Source organism: Alligator sinensis, unplaced genomic scaffold (genome assembly GCF_000455745.1).
Source record: "Alligator sinensis unplaced genomic scaffold, ASM45574v1 scaffold779_1, whole genome shotgun sequence".
NCBI lineage: Eukaryota > Metazoa > Chordata > Crocodylia > Alligatoridae > Alligator > Alligator sinensis.
This window is the reverse complement of record NW_005843170.1, coordinates 233,325-253,514: the sequence shown is the minus strand read 5'-3', so window position 1 is coordinate 253,514 and position 20,190 is coordinate 233,325. Positions and strand designations below refer to the sequence as shown.

The 20,190-nt window shown below is 51.1% G+C and overlaps 1 protein-coding gene, 1 long non-coding RNA gene and 5 other non-coding genes across 7 annotated transcripts; 1 reads left to right on the top strand and 6 right to left on the bottom strand.

The window, feature by feature from the left end:
• Positions 1-1,127: 1,127 nt before the first annotated feature.
• LOC102371704 (zinc finger protein 2-like) lies at positions 1,128-5,605 on the top strand. The gene is made up of 2 exons (XM_006037783.1): positions 1,128-1,205; positions 3,153-5,605. Exons 1-2 carry the CDS (start codon positions 1,196-1,198, stop codon positions 5,537-5,539), a joined length of 2,397 nt encoding a protein of 798 aa, XP_006037845.1. The 5' UTR covers positions 1,128-1,195; the 3' UTR covers positions 5,540-5,605.
• A 3,792-nt stretch (positions 5,606-9,397) lies between these two features.
• Positions 9,398-19,250, bottom strand: LOC112548431. The gene is made up of 3 exons (XR_003092183.1): positions 18,334-19,250; positions 12,053-12,656; positions 9,398-9,899 (listed from the first exon to the last, which is right to left on the bottom strand). It is a non-coding gene; the product is annotated as an uncharacterized LOC112548431 (long non-coding RNA).
• Positions 12,792-12,864, bottom strand: TRNAK-CUU. Its single transcript has one exon. It is a non-coding gene; the product is annotated as a tRNA-Lys (tRNA).
• Positions 14,136-14,208, bottom strand: TRNAV-CAC. Its single transcript has one exon. It is a non-coding gene; the product is annotated as a tRNA-Val (tRNA).
• TRNAV-CAC lies at positions 14,625-14,697 on the bottom strand. The gene has a single exon. It is a non-coding gene; the product is annotated as a tRNA-Val (tRNA).
• Positions 17,778-17,850, bottom strand: TRNAV-CAC. The gene has a single exon. It is a non-coding gene; the product is annotated as a tRNA-Val (tRNA).
• On the bottom strand, positions 18,778-18,850 carry TRNAK-CUU. The gene has a single exon. It is a non-coding gene; the product is annotated as a tRNA-Lys (tRNA).
• Positions 19,251-20,190: the final 940 nt, after the last annotated feature.

The following is a 20,190-nucleotide window of genomic DNA, read 5'->3' as shown; positions in this document are numbered from 1 at the left end:
CATTCTATCCGGCCTGCAGGGTCCCTAAAAAATTTAGAAAATTAATATTTATCTGCCCCTGGCTGCCTGTCATGTGGCCCCCAACGGCTTGCCAAACTCAGTAAGCAGCCCTCTGTCCGAAATAATTGCCCACCCCTGATTTAAACAATACAGTTTCACCAGACCAGTGGTTCTCAACTTCATTAGACTCAAGCAACCCCTTGTTGGACTCCAGGCACCCCTCAGAAAATGTCAGCTTTCGGTCCTCGTTCCTTTTTTGACTGAAGAAACATCAAAGATCCATTTTTCGGTTGCAAAGAACTCAGAAACAGACCCACAGCAGGTCAGAATGTATTTGAGACCACACTACGGCTTCTTATTTGAAATCTTTGGGTTTATCTTATGAATCCTGTTTGTGCACCTACCAGTGCTAGCGTTGTGTGGCACCCCGCAGCACCTCCGAAAGGATCTCAAGGCATCCGAGGGTGCTGCAGCACCCTGGTTACGAATCGCAGCACTGGACTCTGACAGTCTCCTAGAATAGGTTTCCTAGGGAAGGCTGTTAATTTGATGCGGCTTATAGTGATTACTGATTCCAAAGCCTGCTCTTCTGATAGCAGAACAAGTGTGTCCACAGGGGTGTTTATGACAACATTTTGCCAATGTACAGAAAAAAAAGTGTCAAGATGGTTAGCTCTCTGTTGCAGAGGAAACCTGGAAAATATGAAAATAAAGAACCTCCCCACCAGCTCAACCCTCCTCAGAAAGAAACCTCTGCAAAGCAGGTGGGTGAAAGAGGAGACAAACTCCCCCTACTATCCAGGAGCCCATGTGCTCCCTTTTTTCCCAAACTCTGCTTCTAGGGCTGTACAGATGGGACTATGTTTCCCATAATGCTCTGCAGTGCCAACATATTTTCCCATAGTGCCTGGCAACAGACTACATTCCATACAATCTTTTGCAAGTGAGGGGTTGTCTCCTAAAATGCAAGGCATGGGAAAACACATTTTTCCTTCTGCTTGCTGCAATGTAAACTACTCCTCCCAGTGCACTTTGCAATGCAGACTACATGTCCCACAATGCCCCTGCAGTGGAGACACAAAAGGCGACAGACAGGGATGCAAGATCTGCTGTCCTGGTGTCTCGGTGAAGCATCTCTGGTTGGCTGGGGAGCCCCCCATTTACCTGGCAGGGCTTGTGTACAGGGGCCCTTGACATGGATCCAGGTAAGAGTTGGCGTAACGGACAGCCCGGCTCAGGCAGCCCCACGGTACTACAGCTCAGCTGCTAGCATATTGCAGCCTAACTCCTGCTTAGTAAGCAAAGGTGACCTTTTAAGGAACTGGGACATAGGACCATTGGCAACTCAACCCCAAGAGCTCATGAGTAGTGAAGGTTGAGGCTCTCCTTTTTTGCCTCCTGCCTTGGGAGTATGCAGCAAACACGCTTCCAAGCTTTCCTCTGCGGCCGTGAGGGCTAAAACGTACTTTGTTTAAATCAAACTGGTGAATCCAGGAGCTGGCAAGAAACCTCAGATATCATGAGACTGGAGGTAACGTTGCAGGAGTTGATGTGAACATAACAGGTTACCAGGTCCTCCAATGAGCCAAGATGTATACACACACATATGCACAGGCTGATGTGTATATGTGTGTTTTCCCCTGAGCATGCACCTGGAGACAGAGGGTCCTTATTGTTCAAAAGCACTGAGCATGTGCCTTTTGAAAATCAGGAGTTTAAGCTGTCTCAGGTTAAGCACCAAAAAACCTCAAAACTAGTTCCTTTAGAAAACTCTTATTTTAAGCCTTTGTAATATAAAGGTTAGTGTATACACCTGTGGGGGAACTGGGCTGGCAGGTATAGGTACTATCCTTCTTAATACAGTAATGACATCCATGTACTTTGCCTGTCCAACATAAGGAAGGACAAGGGTTAAAGTAAAGGAGTGGATGGGGAATGAAGCCTCCACCTTCTCTGCCCGAAGCATTTGGGAAACCTCACTTTTCATTCACTGGGTTGCAGAAGCAGTGTTCTCCCACAGCAAAGCCATCCTCCCTGGCTAGTGACTGGCGAGTTCCCTACCCTGCTCGATATTAGATCAAATGCTGAAGAGGAGTGAAACTTAAACAGAACTGTAGAAATACTGTACAATCCAGATTGATCCTATGTAGGTGTTCACAATCGATTTAATTTGCAGCACATTGCAGGAGACAAGTGGGTGGCACAGCTGTCTGGTGTGGCATTTACTTCCAAGGGCACCACTATTCCAGTCAGCTTGAGCTCCTAAAAAGTCCCACAGAGCTGATGGAGGAAGGATGCCCTTCCAAATAAAAGCCACAGCAATCCGCTAGCATGCCCATTGGTTACAGGTATCTGTTTCCTGCAGCTATGTATGACCCACATCTGGCTTGCAAACTCTGATCTTTTGGAAGGCTAGGAAACCTAACCCCAAGAACAACCTGGATTCTCTTATAATTGATGGGGGCTTTCAGTGGTAGAACCAAAGGGGAAAAAAAGTCTTTGGATTGACCTGAAACAGTCTTTTGGAGGTTTTTAGTAAAAAAAATAAGACTTGATTTCACTTTAGAAAAATGTTTAGCTGTGATTAATTTCTTATTTTGCTTGATCTTTTTTTTTACCCTCCTTAAAATAAATGTAGCCATTTTCTCAGTTAGAGAAGGGATCGCATGCCCTAGCCACAGAGATCTACCAGCAGAACTACATCAAGGCAGCAGGGTGTGAAGCTTGCTGGCAGAAGAAGGCTTCTGCCAGCTTAGTTTGTGTCGTTTTGGAGGCAGAGTAGCTAAGCTAGCAGAAAAACCCCTTTTGCTCTGCTGCTGTGGCTATGGTGGCAGCAGCCCCACAATGTAGATATGCCTAGCACTGACCCCTCCTCCTTCTAAAGATTTCCACCCTCCCTTCAGGTTTTGAGTCCAGAATGGCCTGTTCTGATCAGCTAGTATGACCTCCTGTGTAAGAGCAGTGACAGAACTGCCCCCAGTGGGTTCCTCCAGCCTGCTCAATAGCCTGTGTTGTTTTCAGGATTCAGCTCCTGGGTGTCAGCTTAGCCTAGTCCTCCCCCTGACGTTTCTGAGGTCTCCTTTCTTCCCGGCACAGGGAATGATCTCTGTTTGGGTTTTTCCTCTCTCTCACTCTGTCTTTTTCCCCACCAGCAGCTGATGGGATCAAGAGTGAGGGTGAGGAGGTAGCCTCCCATCAGGAAGGTCTTGAGAGAGCAGACCCACCTGCAATGGTCTCGGGAAGACCTGAGGAGGAAGAAGCTGGTGAGAGTTGGGGCAGGGCCGAGAGGCAACGTCCAGGGAGACCAGAGGACGAACCCAGTTCCCTCTGTGGAGAAAGAGCCCGGGATGACAGTGCTGTCCCAGCTGAGAGGCCCTACAAGTGCAGCGTGTGTGGACGGAGCTTCTCCCAGAGCTCCAACCTGCTAACGCACCAGCGGCTGCACACGGGCGAGCGCCCCTACAAGTGTTCTAGCTGCAGCAAGAGCTTCAACACCAGCTCAGCCCTGATTGTGCACCGGCGCACCCATACTGGCGAGCGTGCCTACCGCTGCCCCGACTGCGGCCGGGGTTTCAGCGAGGGCTCAGTGCTCATCAAGCACTGGCGCACCCACACGGGGGAGAAGCCCTACAAGTGTGCCCACTGTGGGAAGGGCTTCAGCCAGAGCTCCAACCTGGCTGCCCACCGGCGCGTCCACACTGGGGAGAGACCCTACGCCTGCCCGGCTTGCGGCAAACGCTTCAGCACCAGCTCCAACCTGGCCGCCCATCGCCGCACCCACACCGGGGAACGCCCCTATGGGTGCCCTGAGTGCGGGCGTCGCTTCAGCCAGCAGTCCAACCTTGTCGCCCACCAGCGTGTCCACACCGAGGACAGGCCCCACACCTGCCCCGACTGTGGGGAAGCTTTTGGCACAGGTGCCCAGCTGCTCATGCACCGTCGGCGCCACGCTACCTGCCGGCCCCACCTCTGCTCTGACTGCCCAAAGAGCTTCCCCAGCCACTCAGCCCTGATGGCTCATGGGCGGACCCACACAGGTGAGCGCCCCTACACCTGTTCTGAATGCCAGCGTGGCTTCAGCCGCCGCTCCGACCTTAACAAGCATCAGCGTGTCCACACAGGCGAGCGCCCTTACCAGTGCCCCGACTGCGGCAAGGGCTTCAGCCAGAGCTCACACCTCATCACCCATCGCAGGTTGCACCAGGCCAGGAGGCCCTTCGTGGGCCTGGATGGCTCAGGCTCTGCCCCACTAGTTATCCCTCAGGAAACCCAGAGCAGGGAGGGTCAGAGCCTCACTGCAGTGGATGATGGGGCAGCCCCTCGGGTGGAAAGATGCCATTCTGGCAAAGACTGTGAGGAAGGTTTCAGTGCCCAGCCAAAGCTTAATACCCATCTAGAGGTGAAACCCCATCCTGGTGCTAATAGCACAAGGGTAAAGGCAAGTGCCAGGCCTGCCTCACCTTGCTGTGACCCCACCACACAGTGGACAGCAAACAGAAGGGATGGGTCCCATCCCTGCCGCAATGCTGGACAAAGGCTAAGCCCAAGCCCGGCACCCCCTAACTCCTCACTGGAGGTCCATTTAAGTCACCACCGGGGAGATAGGAGTGCTGACCCCGAGCAAAGGTCCAGTAGGGGATCACAACTGTGGACTCACTTGGATACAGACACAGGACACAGCCCAGAGCCTGCTGCCTGGCATGCGGAGCACAGACACCCTAGTGCCACCTGCCAGGAAAGCCCCTGCTTGGGCCCAGCCCTTTCACACTGCCGGGTGCTGGAGAAGCCATTCCGGTGCTCAGACTGCGGGAAGAGCTTCAGCCAGAGCTCAAACCTGATAAAGCACCAGCGTGTGCACACGGGGGAGAGGCCGTACACCTGCGTTGTCTGCCAGTGCAACTTTAACACCAGCTCGGCCCTGGTGGTGCACCGCCGCACCCACACAGGCGAGCGTGCTTACCACTGCTCTGACTGTGGCCGTGGCTTCCGTGACAGCTCTGTGCTTGTCAAGCACCAACGTGTCCACACAGGGGAGAAGCCTTACGTGTGCCCCCACTGCGGAAAGGGCTTTGCCCAGAGCTCCAACCTGGCTGCCCACCGACGTGTCCACACTGGGGAGAGACCCTACGTCTGCCCTGAGTGTGGGCGCAGCTTCAGCCAGCGCTCCAACTTGCTCACCCACCAGCGTGTCCATGCTGAAGGGAAGTCCCACGCCTGCCCTGACTGTGGGGGTGGCTTTGGGACACGGGCGGCTCTGCTGGCCCACCAGAGTGGCCATGCCACTGACCGGCCACATAAGTGCACCCACTGCCCCCGGAGCTTTGCCCGGCGTTCAGACCTGGTGAAGCATGGGCGAACACACACCGGGGAGAAGCCCTATGGGTGCCCAGAGTGTGGGCGCCGCTTCTCCCAGAGCTCGCACCTGGTGGTCCACCAGCGCTCCCACCTGCCTGAGAAGCCCTACAAGTGCACCCACTGTGGCAAGGGCTTCAGCACCAGCTCCCACCTCATTGCCCATCAAGTGACCCACACAGCATAAGGTCCTGGAGCTAGTAGGAAGGCCTAGCACTCACTGCAACAATGGGAGGGAGTGTGGCCCAGGGGTGAGGGAGGGCCTAGCAGGAGAAAGACCTCAGTTGAGTTCCCTCTTCTGCCTGAGAGTTTCTCTCTCTGACCTTTGGCAGGTCACTCCAGGCAGGATTTCCAAAGGTGTTTTGGTGTTTGAAGGCTGAAATCAGCAGGAGTTAAGCCCTCGGCTAATCCGGGTGGCAGCTGCCTCTTGCTACGCAGGGCAGAACATGTGACCTGGCTCCTTGCTGCACAGCACAGGGCTCTGCCCCCACTCCCATAAGAGCTCAGGCTGTCTGCATTTACCTTCTCTACAGATACCCGGGCCCTCTGCAGTGAGAAAAACACAGGCAAGGGAGAGCAGCAAGGATTGCTGTGGATGGCTCAGTGCAGTTGTGCCACCTCATGCCCTGGGCTGGGTAAGACCTCTGGGTCAGGATCAGCATCCTTGTGGGCTGGATCAAGCCCAGGGTGTAGGTTACTGACCTCTGACCTAATCCATTTGGATTTAGGCTACATTATGAAGTTCTACCAATGGAGCCATGTCAACCAGGGCTGTAAAAAGATGATTTGCCTTAGCCAGTGCTGCTGAATCCCTGTCATGTGGGCCCATCTCAGACATACAACCTCTGGTAGTCTGAGTCAGTGTTGTTCTGGCAGTGGAAGAGCTCCCTCTGCTAGTACAGCCTGTGTGCACGCTAGGAGCTGTGGTACTTCAGAGCTACAAAACAGGAGCACTGACACATTTCTAAAAAGCTCCCTGCAGACTGGTTTCCACTGCCCTGGGCTTTGACTTGCATCAAAATGTGGGACAATCATTTACACACACAGCTTGAATCACAGTTAACTGAATTAGCCACAATTGTCCAAGGAAAAATTGTTATCTCGGGTACTGTGTAGGGTTTGAAGCAGGACAATGGGCTTGTACTCTACAGGATCCCATAAGAAAAGGCTTTGTCCCCGGAGAAATCCCTAGATCTGTTTCTAGCCTAAATGTTAGGAGCACAGCTGCTTAACTGACCCAGCAGCCCTCACATAGGGGCTGCACAATGTGCTGAGAGGGCGCTGAGAAGGGTATCCATAGCCGCCAGGCAACTGAGAAGGGTGCTGCTGAAGCTGGATCATTGACAGTCTTGGAGGGTGGGGGGAGCAGTCGTAAACCCTGCCCATCAAAGAGTTAGGATGCAGGGAGGCATTTCTCCACTTGGGGTTCACAGCCATCCCCTTCCTAACTCTCCATGAATTAGAAAGGGGATAAGCACCTTTCTCACGAAAAGGAGAAGATAGTGATGGTGGTAGTGGAGGCAGCAATAGCTCCCTTTAGCCAATAGCCCAGCAGTTGGAGAACTGGCTTGGGAGACTTGAATCTTCCTCTTCCACCTTCCTGGACAGCACCCTAACTATCAGGCTGCTGGACATATTAGGGTGGAATTGTCTTGGTCCTTTATGCTAAAACTCTTCTATTTCATATGGGGAAAAAAAATTGTTGGGCCAGGTATTACCATGTCTCTAACCTAGTGATTAAGGCAAGTCACCTAGAAAGTGGTCTGGGCAGGGTTTGAATTGTGGGGGAACTTGGGGAGGGAGAAGGACTGAGCCCCCCATAAGAGACTAAAGCCCCCCTGTAAGATTTGAAATTAATAACCTGGAAGGGCCTCTGATTTTATAGGACATCGTGATGGGAAGCCCAGTTGCTTTTTGCAGACCCCCAGGAGTCAAAGTGTAATTCCAACCCTGGGTCTGGGTACCAGTCCCTGTGCAACAGCATATTTTTAAGTAGTTTATGCAGAGTTGAATTGTTGCCGCAGAAGGAAATGGCAGACTCCTGTTCCAGAATGTCCAGGGACCTGGTGGTTAGGGCACTTTTCTGCAGAGGTGGTAGATGTAGGTTTAAAACATCCCTTCAGGTCAAGGAAGGATTTGAACCTGCATGACCCATTTCAGCGCTATAAACACCAGGCTCTTTGGTAAAAGGGAGTCAGTGTCATGATTTCTATTTGGGACCCATCAGTAAATGTGCTCTGAACAGGCTAATTGAATCAGGCTCAGCCCCAACCACCCTTCTCCCCCCACCAAGTGAGAAAAGCAAAGGAGCACCTAATTTGGGAAACGGAGGATAGCTGAGCTCTGAGCTACATGCCCAGCTGCTCAGTGCAGTCAAAGCTGAGGCAGTTCATGGCCTACCCAGCAGTAGAACTTAAGATGAATGGGAGTTTTAACTGGTGAAAACATTTACTGGTGGAATGGCACCTTCAGCCTTTGGGAACAGTGGTGTGGGGATCGAAATTTTGAACTTAGGATCTTAAAGTAGCATTTGGGGCTGGATCCACAAAAAGGCTTGGCCATTGAGGCAGCAGCTACCTGCACGTTTAAGCACCTAAATACCGGCTTAAAAAAAATCTGGCTTCCTGTACCTCATTTTTGTATCTATACAATAGGGATAAAGCACTCCCTATTTCACAAGAGTTATGTGGAAATAAATGTGTTAAAGACTGATATGCTCAGACACTATGGTAGTGGAAGCCCTGTATGTATCTAAGAATACATTATTGCACCAGGAGTTTGGAGGCTTTTTTGTCCTCTTTGCATTGATGGTCCATAGATTCATAAATGCTAGGTTCAGAAGGGACCTCAACCGATCATCGAGTCAGACCCCCTACCCTGGGCAGGAAAGAGCGCTAGTGTCATATGACCCCAGCCAGAAAGAAACCCACTATGACTTTTCTTTCCAGCTGGAAAAAGTTGGTGGAAGTGTCAGAAAACTTGAGATAATTATTTTCTCCCAGGCTTCCTTGCTTTTCTTTCCTAACGTGTGTGTGTGTGTGTGTATATATATATAAAACCTTGTAACTTCCCAATAGGAGCATTTTCAAAGGAATCTTAGTACTGTTGGAGCTGAGTGACTGGATGAATCTACACATGCCATTAACGTGCATTAATAAACTGTGGAGTATTGCTCCCATTTGCACAGTGTATATGCACGCCCAGACTGCAGCACAGTGAGCTGGGTCACAGCAGCCCCAGCTGTTAGGGAACCTGGGGGTCAGCCTGCAAGCCCAGGGCTACTCTGACTGGGCTCTGTGCTGCAGAGGGGCTGGCTGGGGCATAAGGGTGCTTCAGCATGGGGCTAGCCAGCAGGCAGCCCCTGCACTGAAGCACCCTTATGTTCCAGCCTGCTGACTCAGCGTCTACACGTGTGCTGCTGTGCATGAAAAAAATCCGCAGCAAAGTAGTATTTACAAGTACTATCTTGCTGCAGAGTTTATTAGTTTCTTGCACCCTAATAGGGGCACATGTGCAGACACTAACATGGTTACTGCGTGTTTAACGAGTCAGCTGTGCAGTAAGCACACACTCTGACCTATGTTATAGAGGGGGGTCAGAGTAGGTGATATGATGGTATCCTGAAAAGAGAGTAACAAATTTTCCATTTTCAAACCTGGTCTAAAAGAAACTAGTTTTGGGCAGATTTTGGCTGATGGATCTGCCCATTAGCTCAAAGCATTAGGTATGTCTGCTTTTGGATAGAGATTAGGCAGTCAGATGCCCCAGGCCTAGAACCTTCACTAGATTTAAACAAATTCTGTTTTTTGTCCACATGTAACACTGCTACTCGTACCCTGTACAGCAATTGATTTTGATACTCCCTGACCTAAAAGCAGAAGTCAATCTTACCTAACAGAATAGGGGTCAAGTTTGATATTAAAGTTATTTTTATAAATGATTTATAAAAGGATTATACATTAGTAATGGTGGTTATACTGATCACGCTTGTAATATGGATCGTGTATGATAGGAGATCACAAGCACATTAGAAACAGATGGTGTGGAAAGGTTTATGAGAACATTGAAAGAAGTCAATATCGATGATTTGAGGCAATCTGATGACTTGACCAGATTCTAACAGTTGCTTAACTCTTGATTAAAGCTCTCTTTAAGTGTCATAATACATTTTTTGAGGAGACCATCTCTATTAGTTCAAAAGTATAGTGGACTTCAACTTCAGTATGGTTTCCTACCCACTAGAAGGAGATGGGAGAGCTGCATGAGATGCCATCTTGGATTTCTATGAATGTCTGACATCATTAATTATTCACCAGTGCCTGGTGAAGTTCAGCACTGTATTTCTGTTTTGTAGGCACTTAAAATGTAGTAGAAAGATACACAGATGTTCTTTTTAAACCTTCTGGATTAGGCAGAGGAAGGGGATTGATGCGTTTTGTTTTGTGCCAGTGGTTTGCCTCCTTGCCAGATGTTATTCTTTTAATTTCGAGCTACATAGTGACTCAGCACCAGATTATCTTGTCCATGGTAATGCCTCACTTCTCAGCCTGAAAGAAAACAAGTACCCTATCAGCTGTCCAGTGTTGTAGACAGCACCAAGCAGAGTGCTCTGTAAGGAAATGGGTATAAACATGCAGTGAGCTCCATTCCCCACCCACTCGTGCCAAAGAAGATCACAGCAACATGAATAAAGAGACTATGGGTGCTAGGAGAAGTTGGAAAATGGTGCAGCAACACAAACCACTTGGTTTGGTCTAGCCACTAATAGGAAACAAAGAGCCCAGCTGCATTAGGTTTCACTGCTGGAAAAATTAATGTATCTGAAACAGTCACTGGTAGAGGCATGGGCGACAGGTGCCTGCTGAGTCAGGGGGGCCACGTGCCAGCTGGCACTTCTGGGCTGGTGTGATTGGCCACGGTGGGGGGAACCCCCCTGCCGGCCAGTCAGTGATCAGCCTCAGGGGGACTGTGGGGATTGCTTCTATTGGCACCCTCATGCCCCGGCCGGTGCTCTCGGTTGTGGGGAGAGGGTACCAGTGCTCTCTCCTGCCCTGCCTGCCCATTGCCTAACTGGGCAACGCTGCTGTCAGGGGGTGAACCAGCGCTCTCAGGGGGTGCACATGCACCCTCTACACATCGCCACCAGGTAGAGGTGCACCAATACATGGGTCCAATATCAGATCAGCACTGATATAAAGAAAATTGACTATCGGAAATCAGCCTGATGTGGCCGATAACTTGGCTGATAAATGCCTGTGCATGCGCACAGCCACAGTGCATCACGCAGGCCATGAGGAGCACAGCCCGGCAGCTTGGAGAGCTGTGTGCAGCTGGTAAGTCTGTTGTGGAAGTGGAGAGGGGGGTGGCAAGGGTCATGGGGGTGCAGATCAACGCCCCCCATGGTGAGGGAGGGAATCGGGCAGGGGCTGGGGCAGGTGCTGCCCAGCCAGGGCAGGGAGGGGTGCAGGATGGAGCCATGGCTCGTCCAGGAGGGTGGGGGGCGGCTCCCACCACTGTGTGCACCCTGGGAAGGTACAGGGGGTGCATATGCGCCCAGATCTGTGTAGGGTGGGCTACAGCTGTGGGTCAGGGCTGCGCTGAACTCTTCCTGGTGTGTGATTGGGGTGGGGGTTGAGCCAGGGCTGCATTCAGAGCAGGAGGCAGCAGTGCTGGGAAGGGGCTATGGGGAGGACTGCAGCCACCCCAAATTTTGCCATAGCACCCCTCCCAGTGCTGCCACCACCTGACCTGAGCACAGCCCCATCCCAACTCACCACCCCCTCACCCATCCTGGGAAAAGCCCTGTGCAGCCTGGCCCTAGACTGCACCTGCAGCTAGAGCCTGCTCTGCCTGTGCCCCACCACACCTGTGCCCCATGCCCTCCCAGGGTGTGTGCAGCAGTGGGACCCACCTCTCCCCTCCCCACGCCCTCCAGATGGGCTGTGGTTCTGTCTCATTCCCTGGTCCACCCCAGCTGGGCAGCACCTGCCCCGGGCCCTACCCCACTCCTTCCTTCACTGCAGGGGCCTTGATCTGCCCCCCCAGCCCCACACACATCTTCCTTCCTCCCTCCCCTTCAACCACAATAGACTTACCAGGCTGCATGCAGCTGTATTGGAAATTGGATCAGTATCGACCACTATGCCTCCTTAAAAATTGGCTATCAGTATCGGCCCCCAAAATCTCTATCGGTGTACCCCTAGTCACTGGTAAAGCAATAAGCGGTCTTGAGCAATGACCAGAACCCAGCTTTTCTCCCGCCCAGGGAAATGTCCTAAACATGAGGCTGCAGAACCAGGCTCCCTCTTTGACTTTGTCTTTGGTCAAATGAATCTTGAATTCCTTGTTCTACCATGGCATAGACTCAGAAGGAGAGAAGGAGCAATCTTCTACTCACTAAATAACAGCAAGCCAGCGCTACTGCACAGGAACTTTAGGTAGTGTGCATTTAGTTAGTGCTTTATTTAGGAACTAATAAGCAAAATGTGCAATATCTAAGGTGCATTAATGAATGTGTAGATGGGCCCCCTGAGCCTGAAATGCACTTTGTGAAATAGAGGAGGTGCTTGAGTCCTCCCCTTGCTTCTGCAATAGCCGAGAAGGGGATGGTGTGCAGAGTAAGGGGGGCGGGGCAGGCAGCCATGGGGAATGAGGCGGCTGGGACAAATGATAGAGAAAAACAGGGTCAGTTGGTCCTTACAAGCAGCCATGGGTGACTGGTGCCACCTTAGTCGGGGGCGGGGGCACGTGCCCCCCCCCAGCGACCAGTCAGCGATCGGGGGCCAATTGCGCTGACCAGGAAGTAGCTGTGGCACTCCATCTGGCGCTCCTGCTCTCCGGCCAGCCCCCACCGACCGTCACCTAAGTGGGGAGCATGGCCTGTCAGGGGGTGCACCAGTGCTCTCGGGGTGCATGTGCACCACCGTACACCCCCTACGCGTCACCACTGCAAGCAGCCACCCAGATCCATCCATGTCCTGACACTTTCTCTGATGCTGGAAACCCAGGAAGGAATTCCTCCTTTGTCTCTCTTCCCCTCCAGGCATCAGGGACACAGCTATAAATTCAAAAAACAGGATCATTTGCTCAATATATGTAAATCAATCTGTCAATCAATTGGAAAAAAAGCTATAAATTCAAAAGCTTTATGAGGACATAAAGCGATAGAGAAAAGCAAGCGAAGTGGGGTCACAGAAAGGGCTGTACTTAATCCTTCCAAGCAGCCACCTGTCCTGGCACTTAAATGAGAAACCCAGGAGGGAATTCCTTCTGTCTCCCTTCCCCTCCAGGCAGCTGGGACACAGCTATAAATTTAAACAAAAAACAAAAAAAATAATAATTTGCTCAATATATATAATCAATAAGTCAATCGGGAAAAAAACTATACAGTTAAAAACCTTTATATAATTCATCCAGCCATAGGAAAAAAAAGTCACATGCGCCCAACGTGGGGCTCGAACCCACGACTCTGAGATTAAGAGTCTCATGCTCTACCGACTGAGCTAGCCGGGCTGCTGCTGAGGTGCTTGGAGAGTTAATCAGTAGCAGAGCAGGCAGGGTGTATACATGAATGAGAATACCTGCTTTTGCATGTACAGTATAGTTTGTTGTAAGCTGGAGTCTATATATCAACCGGAGTCTACGTGTTTCAGTAGAAATCCTAGTTTTTCTCCGATTTAAAAAAATCCCCAATTTTATTTTATTTTTTTTGATCACGGAAGAAGGTGGGTTTGGGGTTAATTTTTTAACCCGAAAATTGGGGATTTTTTTTTTTTTATTAGAGAAAACCAGGATCCCTGATCATCATGCAGCCGATCGGATGGAGGGACTATCTTCCAGGGCCCCTCTCCAGGGGAAGAGTCCCAGGGGGACCTCATCCAGCTCCTTCCAGATGCAGTTTGCCTCTGGGGTGTCTGACAAGCAGCCAAGAAATCAAGGTAAATCCAAGCAGCAAAAGAAGCAGGGGCACGGTAAAAATGCAGAAGTGCAGTGATCCGGGAAGCAAGGGGGGGCTTGTTTCACACTCCCATGCGAGTGCAAGTGCTCGCACGTGTGTGGAGCTGATTGCAAAGGACATCCCTGGCCCCAAAACCCGTGGGTGGAAGGAATGGCTCAGGAGCCTGGTGTATATCCCAAAGTAGGGAACACTAAAGTGCAAAAAGGTAGATCCCAGGGTAGGACCTCATGGATCTGGATCGGGGAGGGGAGAAAGAATGGAAAAGTCTGTGCTGGGAGGACTTCAATCATTCCTTATGCAAAGAGCTGGCTGGAGGCATAGATCCGAAAGCCTGTCTTGCTGCAGCACCCGCTGAGCCCAGGGAGAGGGCTGGCCCCCAGCGGGGAGAGACCTTGCTTCCTCTGAGCGAGGAGGAGGAGGAAACCCTTTCCCCGACTAAATCTGGCACACTGCAGGCCTATGAAATCAGTAGGTCGCTGTCTAAAAGCAGCTTTATTCGCTTTATGGCTTTAAGACCCATGCGAAACCATACCCTGCGAGTTTGAAATGACTTTATTTTAAAAAAATAAATAAATCTGCCTGATGATTGGTTCCGTTTAGACCCCCCCCTCGGCTTGACGAGCTGCTAAACTCCCAGCAAAGAAGCTTTGGGCAAGAAATGGAGAAGTGGCAAGGCAGTAAGGCTTTAGCCACCTGGGTCCTAAAATAGAAGTATGAACTAATTACTAGCATTTAGTGTTGCACAATAAATAGATAAAGAAAAGAAGAAAAGAAAAAAGAAAAATAAGAACAAAAAAAGAAAAAGAAAAGAAAGAAGAAAAGGGGCTGTTTCTGCCCGGTTTCGAACCGGGGACCTTTCGCGTGTGAGGCGAACGTGATAACCACTACACTACAGAAACCAGCTGGTTACGCGCTTCGTGGAAGGGTAGACAGCCTTGGCCAGTTAAAAAAAAAGGAAGCGGTTGGTAAGGATAGGAACACACTAGGGCTGAAGTTTTTTTAAACAATAAAAGCAGAAGCATGGCAATGGTTTGGAGCATGGGGGTGCAACCCAGATCTGCAGTTTGTAAGTACTGAGAGATGTATGTATATGGTGGTGTGTGTGTGTGTCCCATACCCCATCTGTAGGCAAATTCACTGCTTCACAGCAAGGGAGGAACAAAAGTGAACAGCAGGACAGCACTCACTCTGGACATAGAGGTTGATTCCCCTCTCAGGAGGATCCCCCCTGTGATGCACTCAAGTAACTAGTGCAAGAAGAGGCTTTTCTTCTCCCATCATAACATAGCAACCAAGACCCTAAAAGGAAAAACCTTGTTTCTGCCCGGTTTCGAACCGGGGACCTTTCGCGTGTGAGGCGAACGTGATAACCACTACACTACAGAAACCAGCTGCCTCTGGTGCTCAGTGGAGCGGCCACAGCCTGTGACGGTGGCAAAAAAATGTCACTGCAATCACGAGGATTGAGCAAGCCAGAAGCTATTGAGGAAGTAAAAGCAAACGCCCCAGCTTAACACTGCAGAGACTACACCAGGGGTAGCCAACCCTACTAGAGTCCAGAGGAGAGCCACCCACATGATCAAAGACCAAGTGAGCAAACCTTACAAGGAGAGGCTGAGGGAAATGGGACTTTTCAGCCTGCAAAAGAGAAGGCTCAGGGTGGCAGCCTGTAAGAGAAGTGCACTAGGATCTGGGAGAACAGTTGTTCACCAGAGCTCTCCAAGGAATAAAAAGGTTAATGGTCACAAACTCCTGGAAAGCCGATTTAGACAGGACATAAAGACAAACTTCTTTACGATCTGAGTGTCCAGGGTCTGGAACAGATTCCACAACAAGAGGTGGTGCAAGCACCTCCTCTGGACTCATTCATATGGTGTTTGGATGCTTATCTTGCAGGGGTCATTTGGCTGCAACAGACTTCCTGCCTATGATAGGGGGCTGGACTCGATGATCTCATGAGGTCCCTTCCAGCCCCTAATGTCTATAAATCTATGAACCCCTGGCACAGGTGCCACAGCATGGCACTTCAAGACATTCTGCTTGGCACACAGACCTTGGGGAAGGGGCTGGGGCTGCGCCTCCACAACGATTGGGCCACGCATGGCTCCCCTGCCATCTGCACCAGGAACACCAACATCTTACAAGTCTAGTTTGCAGATGTTTTTGGTACTCTGCCTGCCCAAAAATGTTGCTGACCCCTGGACTACACCTACCAGTCGGTCTCCCTCTTCATTCACATGCAAGGGGCCAGCACAACTGGAAACAAAAGACCATGGGACAGGGCTGATCTAGGAAGAGTGGAATGGAAAATGCCTATGACTGGAAAAATGCAAGGGTCAGGAAGCTTTAAACCCTCCCAGGTCTGGAAAAAACACAGGGACACAAACCGTGAAACAATCACAGAGAGAGGAATGGAAACATGGAAGTGTGAAGGTGCAGAAGGAATTCAGGTGAAAGAATGGACTGACCTGAGAGGCTGCCCTTCTGTGAATGCATCCAAGTTCAGCCTTTACTCACAAAACCGGCCTGAAAATGCAGGATTGCCTTAGAATCCACAGTGTCATTACACAAGAACCTGGGACACAGGGAAAAAAATCACAGAGTCCAGACAAATGGTTTATACTGGGCACTGTACAAGCATGTACCGATGCTTTCCTGCTTTTACTTCTCTCTCCTCAGGTGTAAGGACCTGAGAACTGAATAACTAGCAACAATAGTAGAGGGGTCAAAGGCCAGGGAAGCTGGGAAAGTTCATGGTAAGACCAGGTTTGGGACAAGCCTGGAAGGAGCCTTCCCAGCCATCTAGCACAATTCACTGTTTGAGGCTTGACCAGAGAGGTCACAAGCACATTGGGATCTCTCCAAAGCCATAGCCATAAATGTGCTGTGAAAAGCTCCTACAAGGTGCCATAGGTAAAGAGCAGGGGAGGCAAAGGGGTCCTCACTGCTTTGCTACTACACCCTAGGGAATTTGCTGGATGGTAACATGGTCAGATGATCTTAGCAGAAGGATCAGATCCAATTCTGCAGGGAAAAAAGAAAGGAGAAAAACACAGGGTCCTTGCCCATTTGACAGGGGTGGGGAAGGAGACCTTTCTGACTTCAAGCATGGCAGTGGTTTTTGTCATGAAGGTGTGAGCCACACTTGCACTTGTGCTTAAGTACGGGGAGTAGGGCTCCCAGTCTGTACTCAGTGTCCAGTGCTTTATAGTAAGGGACAGACAAAAAAAAACCCCAAAAAACCCCACAAGCAAAAGTCAACAGCCAGGCAAAACGCACTGTATACATAGAGGTTGACTTTGAGATCCTAAATCTTGAATCTTGAATCCCCCAAAACCATGCTCAACCCACTAGCCAAGAGCTTAAAGATTTGGCTTTGTTTCTGCCCAGTTTTGAACCGAACGCGACAACCACTATTCTACAGAAACCAGCTACAGCCTCTGACAGTAGAGGTATGGTAGGGCTGAGACCTGGGCACGCCTGAAGTTCTTCAAGGAGTAAAAGCAAAGGCTTCTGTTTAAATGCTACTTCGACGAGTAGCAGAGTAGCCGATTGAGGACACAAAGCATACCAGATGCGGGATTGCCTTAGGATCCATGTGGCTTAGTTACACACCTACTTGGGACACCGGCGATGTGAAGAAAATCTCCTCAGAACCCAGACAAATGGCCTACGCTGGGCACTGTGCAGGAGCAGATACTGATTTTTTCCAGCTTTTACAGATCTTTCCTTGAGTGTAAAAACCTGGACACTGAATGATATAAAACAGGTAGCAACAGTCATCAAAACCCAGACACAGCTGGGAAAGGATCTGCAGAGGGCAGATTTGAAATAACAAGCCTGGAAGGGGCCTCCGCAGCCACCCCACCTAATCCACTGTGTTTGACAGCCACTTCCCCAGGGAAGCTGCAAGTACAAGCTGTGAGACCTTTCTGAGGCCACAGCCATAAATGCTCCACGGTGAGTGCCTACAATGTGCCCCCAGGTGAAGAGCAGGTCAAGCAAGGGGGTCATCAATGCGTTCCCACTGCACTAGTAGGGAATTAGTTTGACGGGAACATGCTCAGCTGAACTTGGGAAGAGGATCAGGCCCAACTCTGCAGTGAAAGGGAAGATAAAAAAGCAGGATCTTTCCCCACCCGATGTGGGGGGTGGCCATGGGTGGGGAGAAAGTATGTGGCAGTGAGTCAGAGGTGCAGTTTGTATGTCCTGTGATTAGTGCCATCACTTCCTCACCCTTCTCTCCCTCACACACATCTATATCTGTAGCCAGTTACTACTGCTGTAGAGGAAGGGAAGAACACACAGACAAGAGAAAAAAGATCAACAGCTCCTTTTAACACAGTGTGGATACTGAGAGTGAGGTCTTCTTCACCTGGATTCTCAATCTGCATCCATTCCCCTATGACACATTCAACACAGCATCTCCAAGAATAAGACATCATCCAAGAGTTTAAAGAAAGCGCTTTGTTTCTGCCCGGTTTCGAACCGGGGACCTTTCGCGTGTGAGGCGAACGTGATAACCACTACACTACAGAAACCAGCTGCTCGGACTTCTCGTTGAAGTGGCCACAGCCTGATCCATCGGGTCCGCATCTGGATGTGGCGTGTCCTTTTGACAGCCTGGATATCCTACCACACCTGGGAATATAGCCTGGATATCCTACCACACCTGGGAATATAGCTTGTCCTTTGGACAGCCAGGTCTTGTGACCCCCCACCCCAGGTAGGCTTCCAGATATCTTAAATGCAAATTCACTGGAAAAGAAGAAATAAGTACAAGGCAAAAAGAAAAACAACCCCCCCCCCCCCAAAAAAAAACCAAACAACCTCAAAATACAGCCCCAAACCACCTGGGTTTGAAAACTGATATTCAATTACTTTCAGCATAAAGCCACAAAACCTTGCACCCTATCCCACCCTCAAGATCCTTCTGGACCAGATCACCTGTTTGGTAAAGGCTGCGGTTAAGTGAAATAAGCAGTATTTTCAGAGGTGGGAAATCAAAAAAATATCACCTTTACCTAAAGACCCTTGTCTGCAAAAGGGAATGCGGTTTGTCACCTGGACACGTCTCCTTTTCCCCATCTTGCTGGGCATGAAACATTATACTAACTTGGTGACAGAGCTGTGCATTGTCACTCAGATCCTCCACCAGGGATTTGTGATGTCTCCGAAGAAATCTTTCTGAGTGCACCTCATTCTGGAGGCAGCAAAAGATGACTGGCCATTGGGCTGTTTGGCTATCCTAGCTGAGGTTGGAAAAAGAACAAAATGGGAATTTAATTTGGTTTTATGAATCGCTCTGTGTAGGAAGTGCCTTCTCCACAATCTCTCCTTACGATTTCTTCCATTACCCAAACCAACGCAGCTTGCAGTTGCTGCAGGGGCAGAAATTCATACGACATCCTGAACATAAAGGAAGAAATGTTTTAAACTTAAAAAAAACCAACAAAAAAAAAGGCATCCGCCCAACGTGGGGCTCGAACCCACGACCCTGAGATTAAGAGTCTCATGCTCTACCGACTGAGCTAGCCGGGCTGCCGTGCGCTGAGCTCGTAAAACACAGCTGAAGAAGTGCGACGTGTTTCCAAATCGGTGGGCTATTAATCCCGGAGAAATTGACGGCAGGAAAGTTTTTGGGTGTCGCTTCCGGAGTGAAACACCGCACGGGGAACCTGGGATGACCACTCCCAGCGCAAGGCACGGGCAAAAGGAGCTGGAGAACTTTTTTGGCTGATAGCAGCTCGATGCCGATATGTCAGTGCTCGGTCTGTGATTAAATCATCGTTTGAATGATGTTGCTATCATCTCCTCGCATGTCCCTTTGCTCGGAATAAATCAAGAGGAAAGACTATGCCTCAGACATGTCGCGTCTGGACGAAGAGGAGGAAGAAGAAGAAGGACTGCAGCCGGAGCAAGCTCTGCTTCTGCCGCTGCCTTTTCCGCCCCCACCGCAGTGATGCCCCTCTCAGCCCCGCCCCGTGTGCTGGCCCCGCCCCTTCATTCACGGAAGCAAGATCCGAGCTTTGGAGCCCCGCCCCTTTGCGCAGGCCCCGCCCCTCTGATAAAGACTCCCCCTCTCTTTCCCGCCCCTTCGGGTGCCCGCCCCCGACCTCCCAGGCACTGAGAGGCGGCTAGAGCGCCCTCGCCTCCTAGCGGAAGCGATCGAGAGTAGGGGACAGAGCGTCGGCAGCACTTCTGGGAAGGGATCGTTGCTTCCCGGAGTTGCTCAGCGGGGGAGGTGGGGCGGTTGTGACCATAGAGAGGCTGGAGGGCTGAGCGCAGATCGTCCCCGCGTGCCCTAGCTCCATTTCCGGTGTTGCCCCCATAGAGACTGGGGGCAGCTGGTCGCGCTTTTCCGGGGAAGGGGTCGGGCCCACGGCGGAGGCTCTTCCCGACTTCCGGGAGTGAGAACCATAGAGCCGCCCGTGTGTGAGAGCAGAGTGCCGCCGTTCCCATGGCAACCCGGCGCTTCCGCCCAACAGTTCCGGGGAGACTATCGAGCCTGGCAACGCGAAGCTAGAAAGTCGCCGCCCGCGGTGCCCGCCTGTCGCGACAGCGCAACGGGCGGCCTGAAAACCATAGAGAGCCGGGGCCTAGATAGTCCCGGGGGGCGTTAAAGCACAACCACCAGCGGGGGCGGAGAGCGAGGCACTTCCGGTCACATGACGTAGCACCACAGAGAGCGGCGGGTGTTGGGCTAGAGCGTCCCCGGCCGGCGCTGAGCGGGCCCGGGCTCCGGGGCTCGGGGGTCCGCGGCGATGGCGGCGACGGTAGCGGACGGGGCTGGGGCTGGGGCGGGGGCCGGCCCGGGCGGGCGGCTGAGCGCGGTGGACTCGCTGCAGGGGGAGGCCGGGGGGGCCCTCCGCCTCGACTAC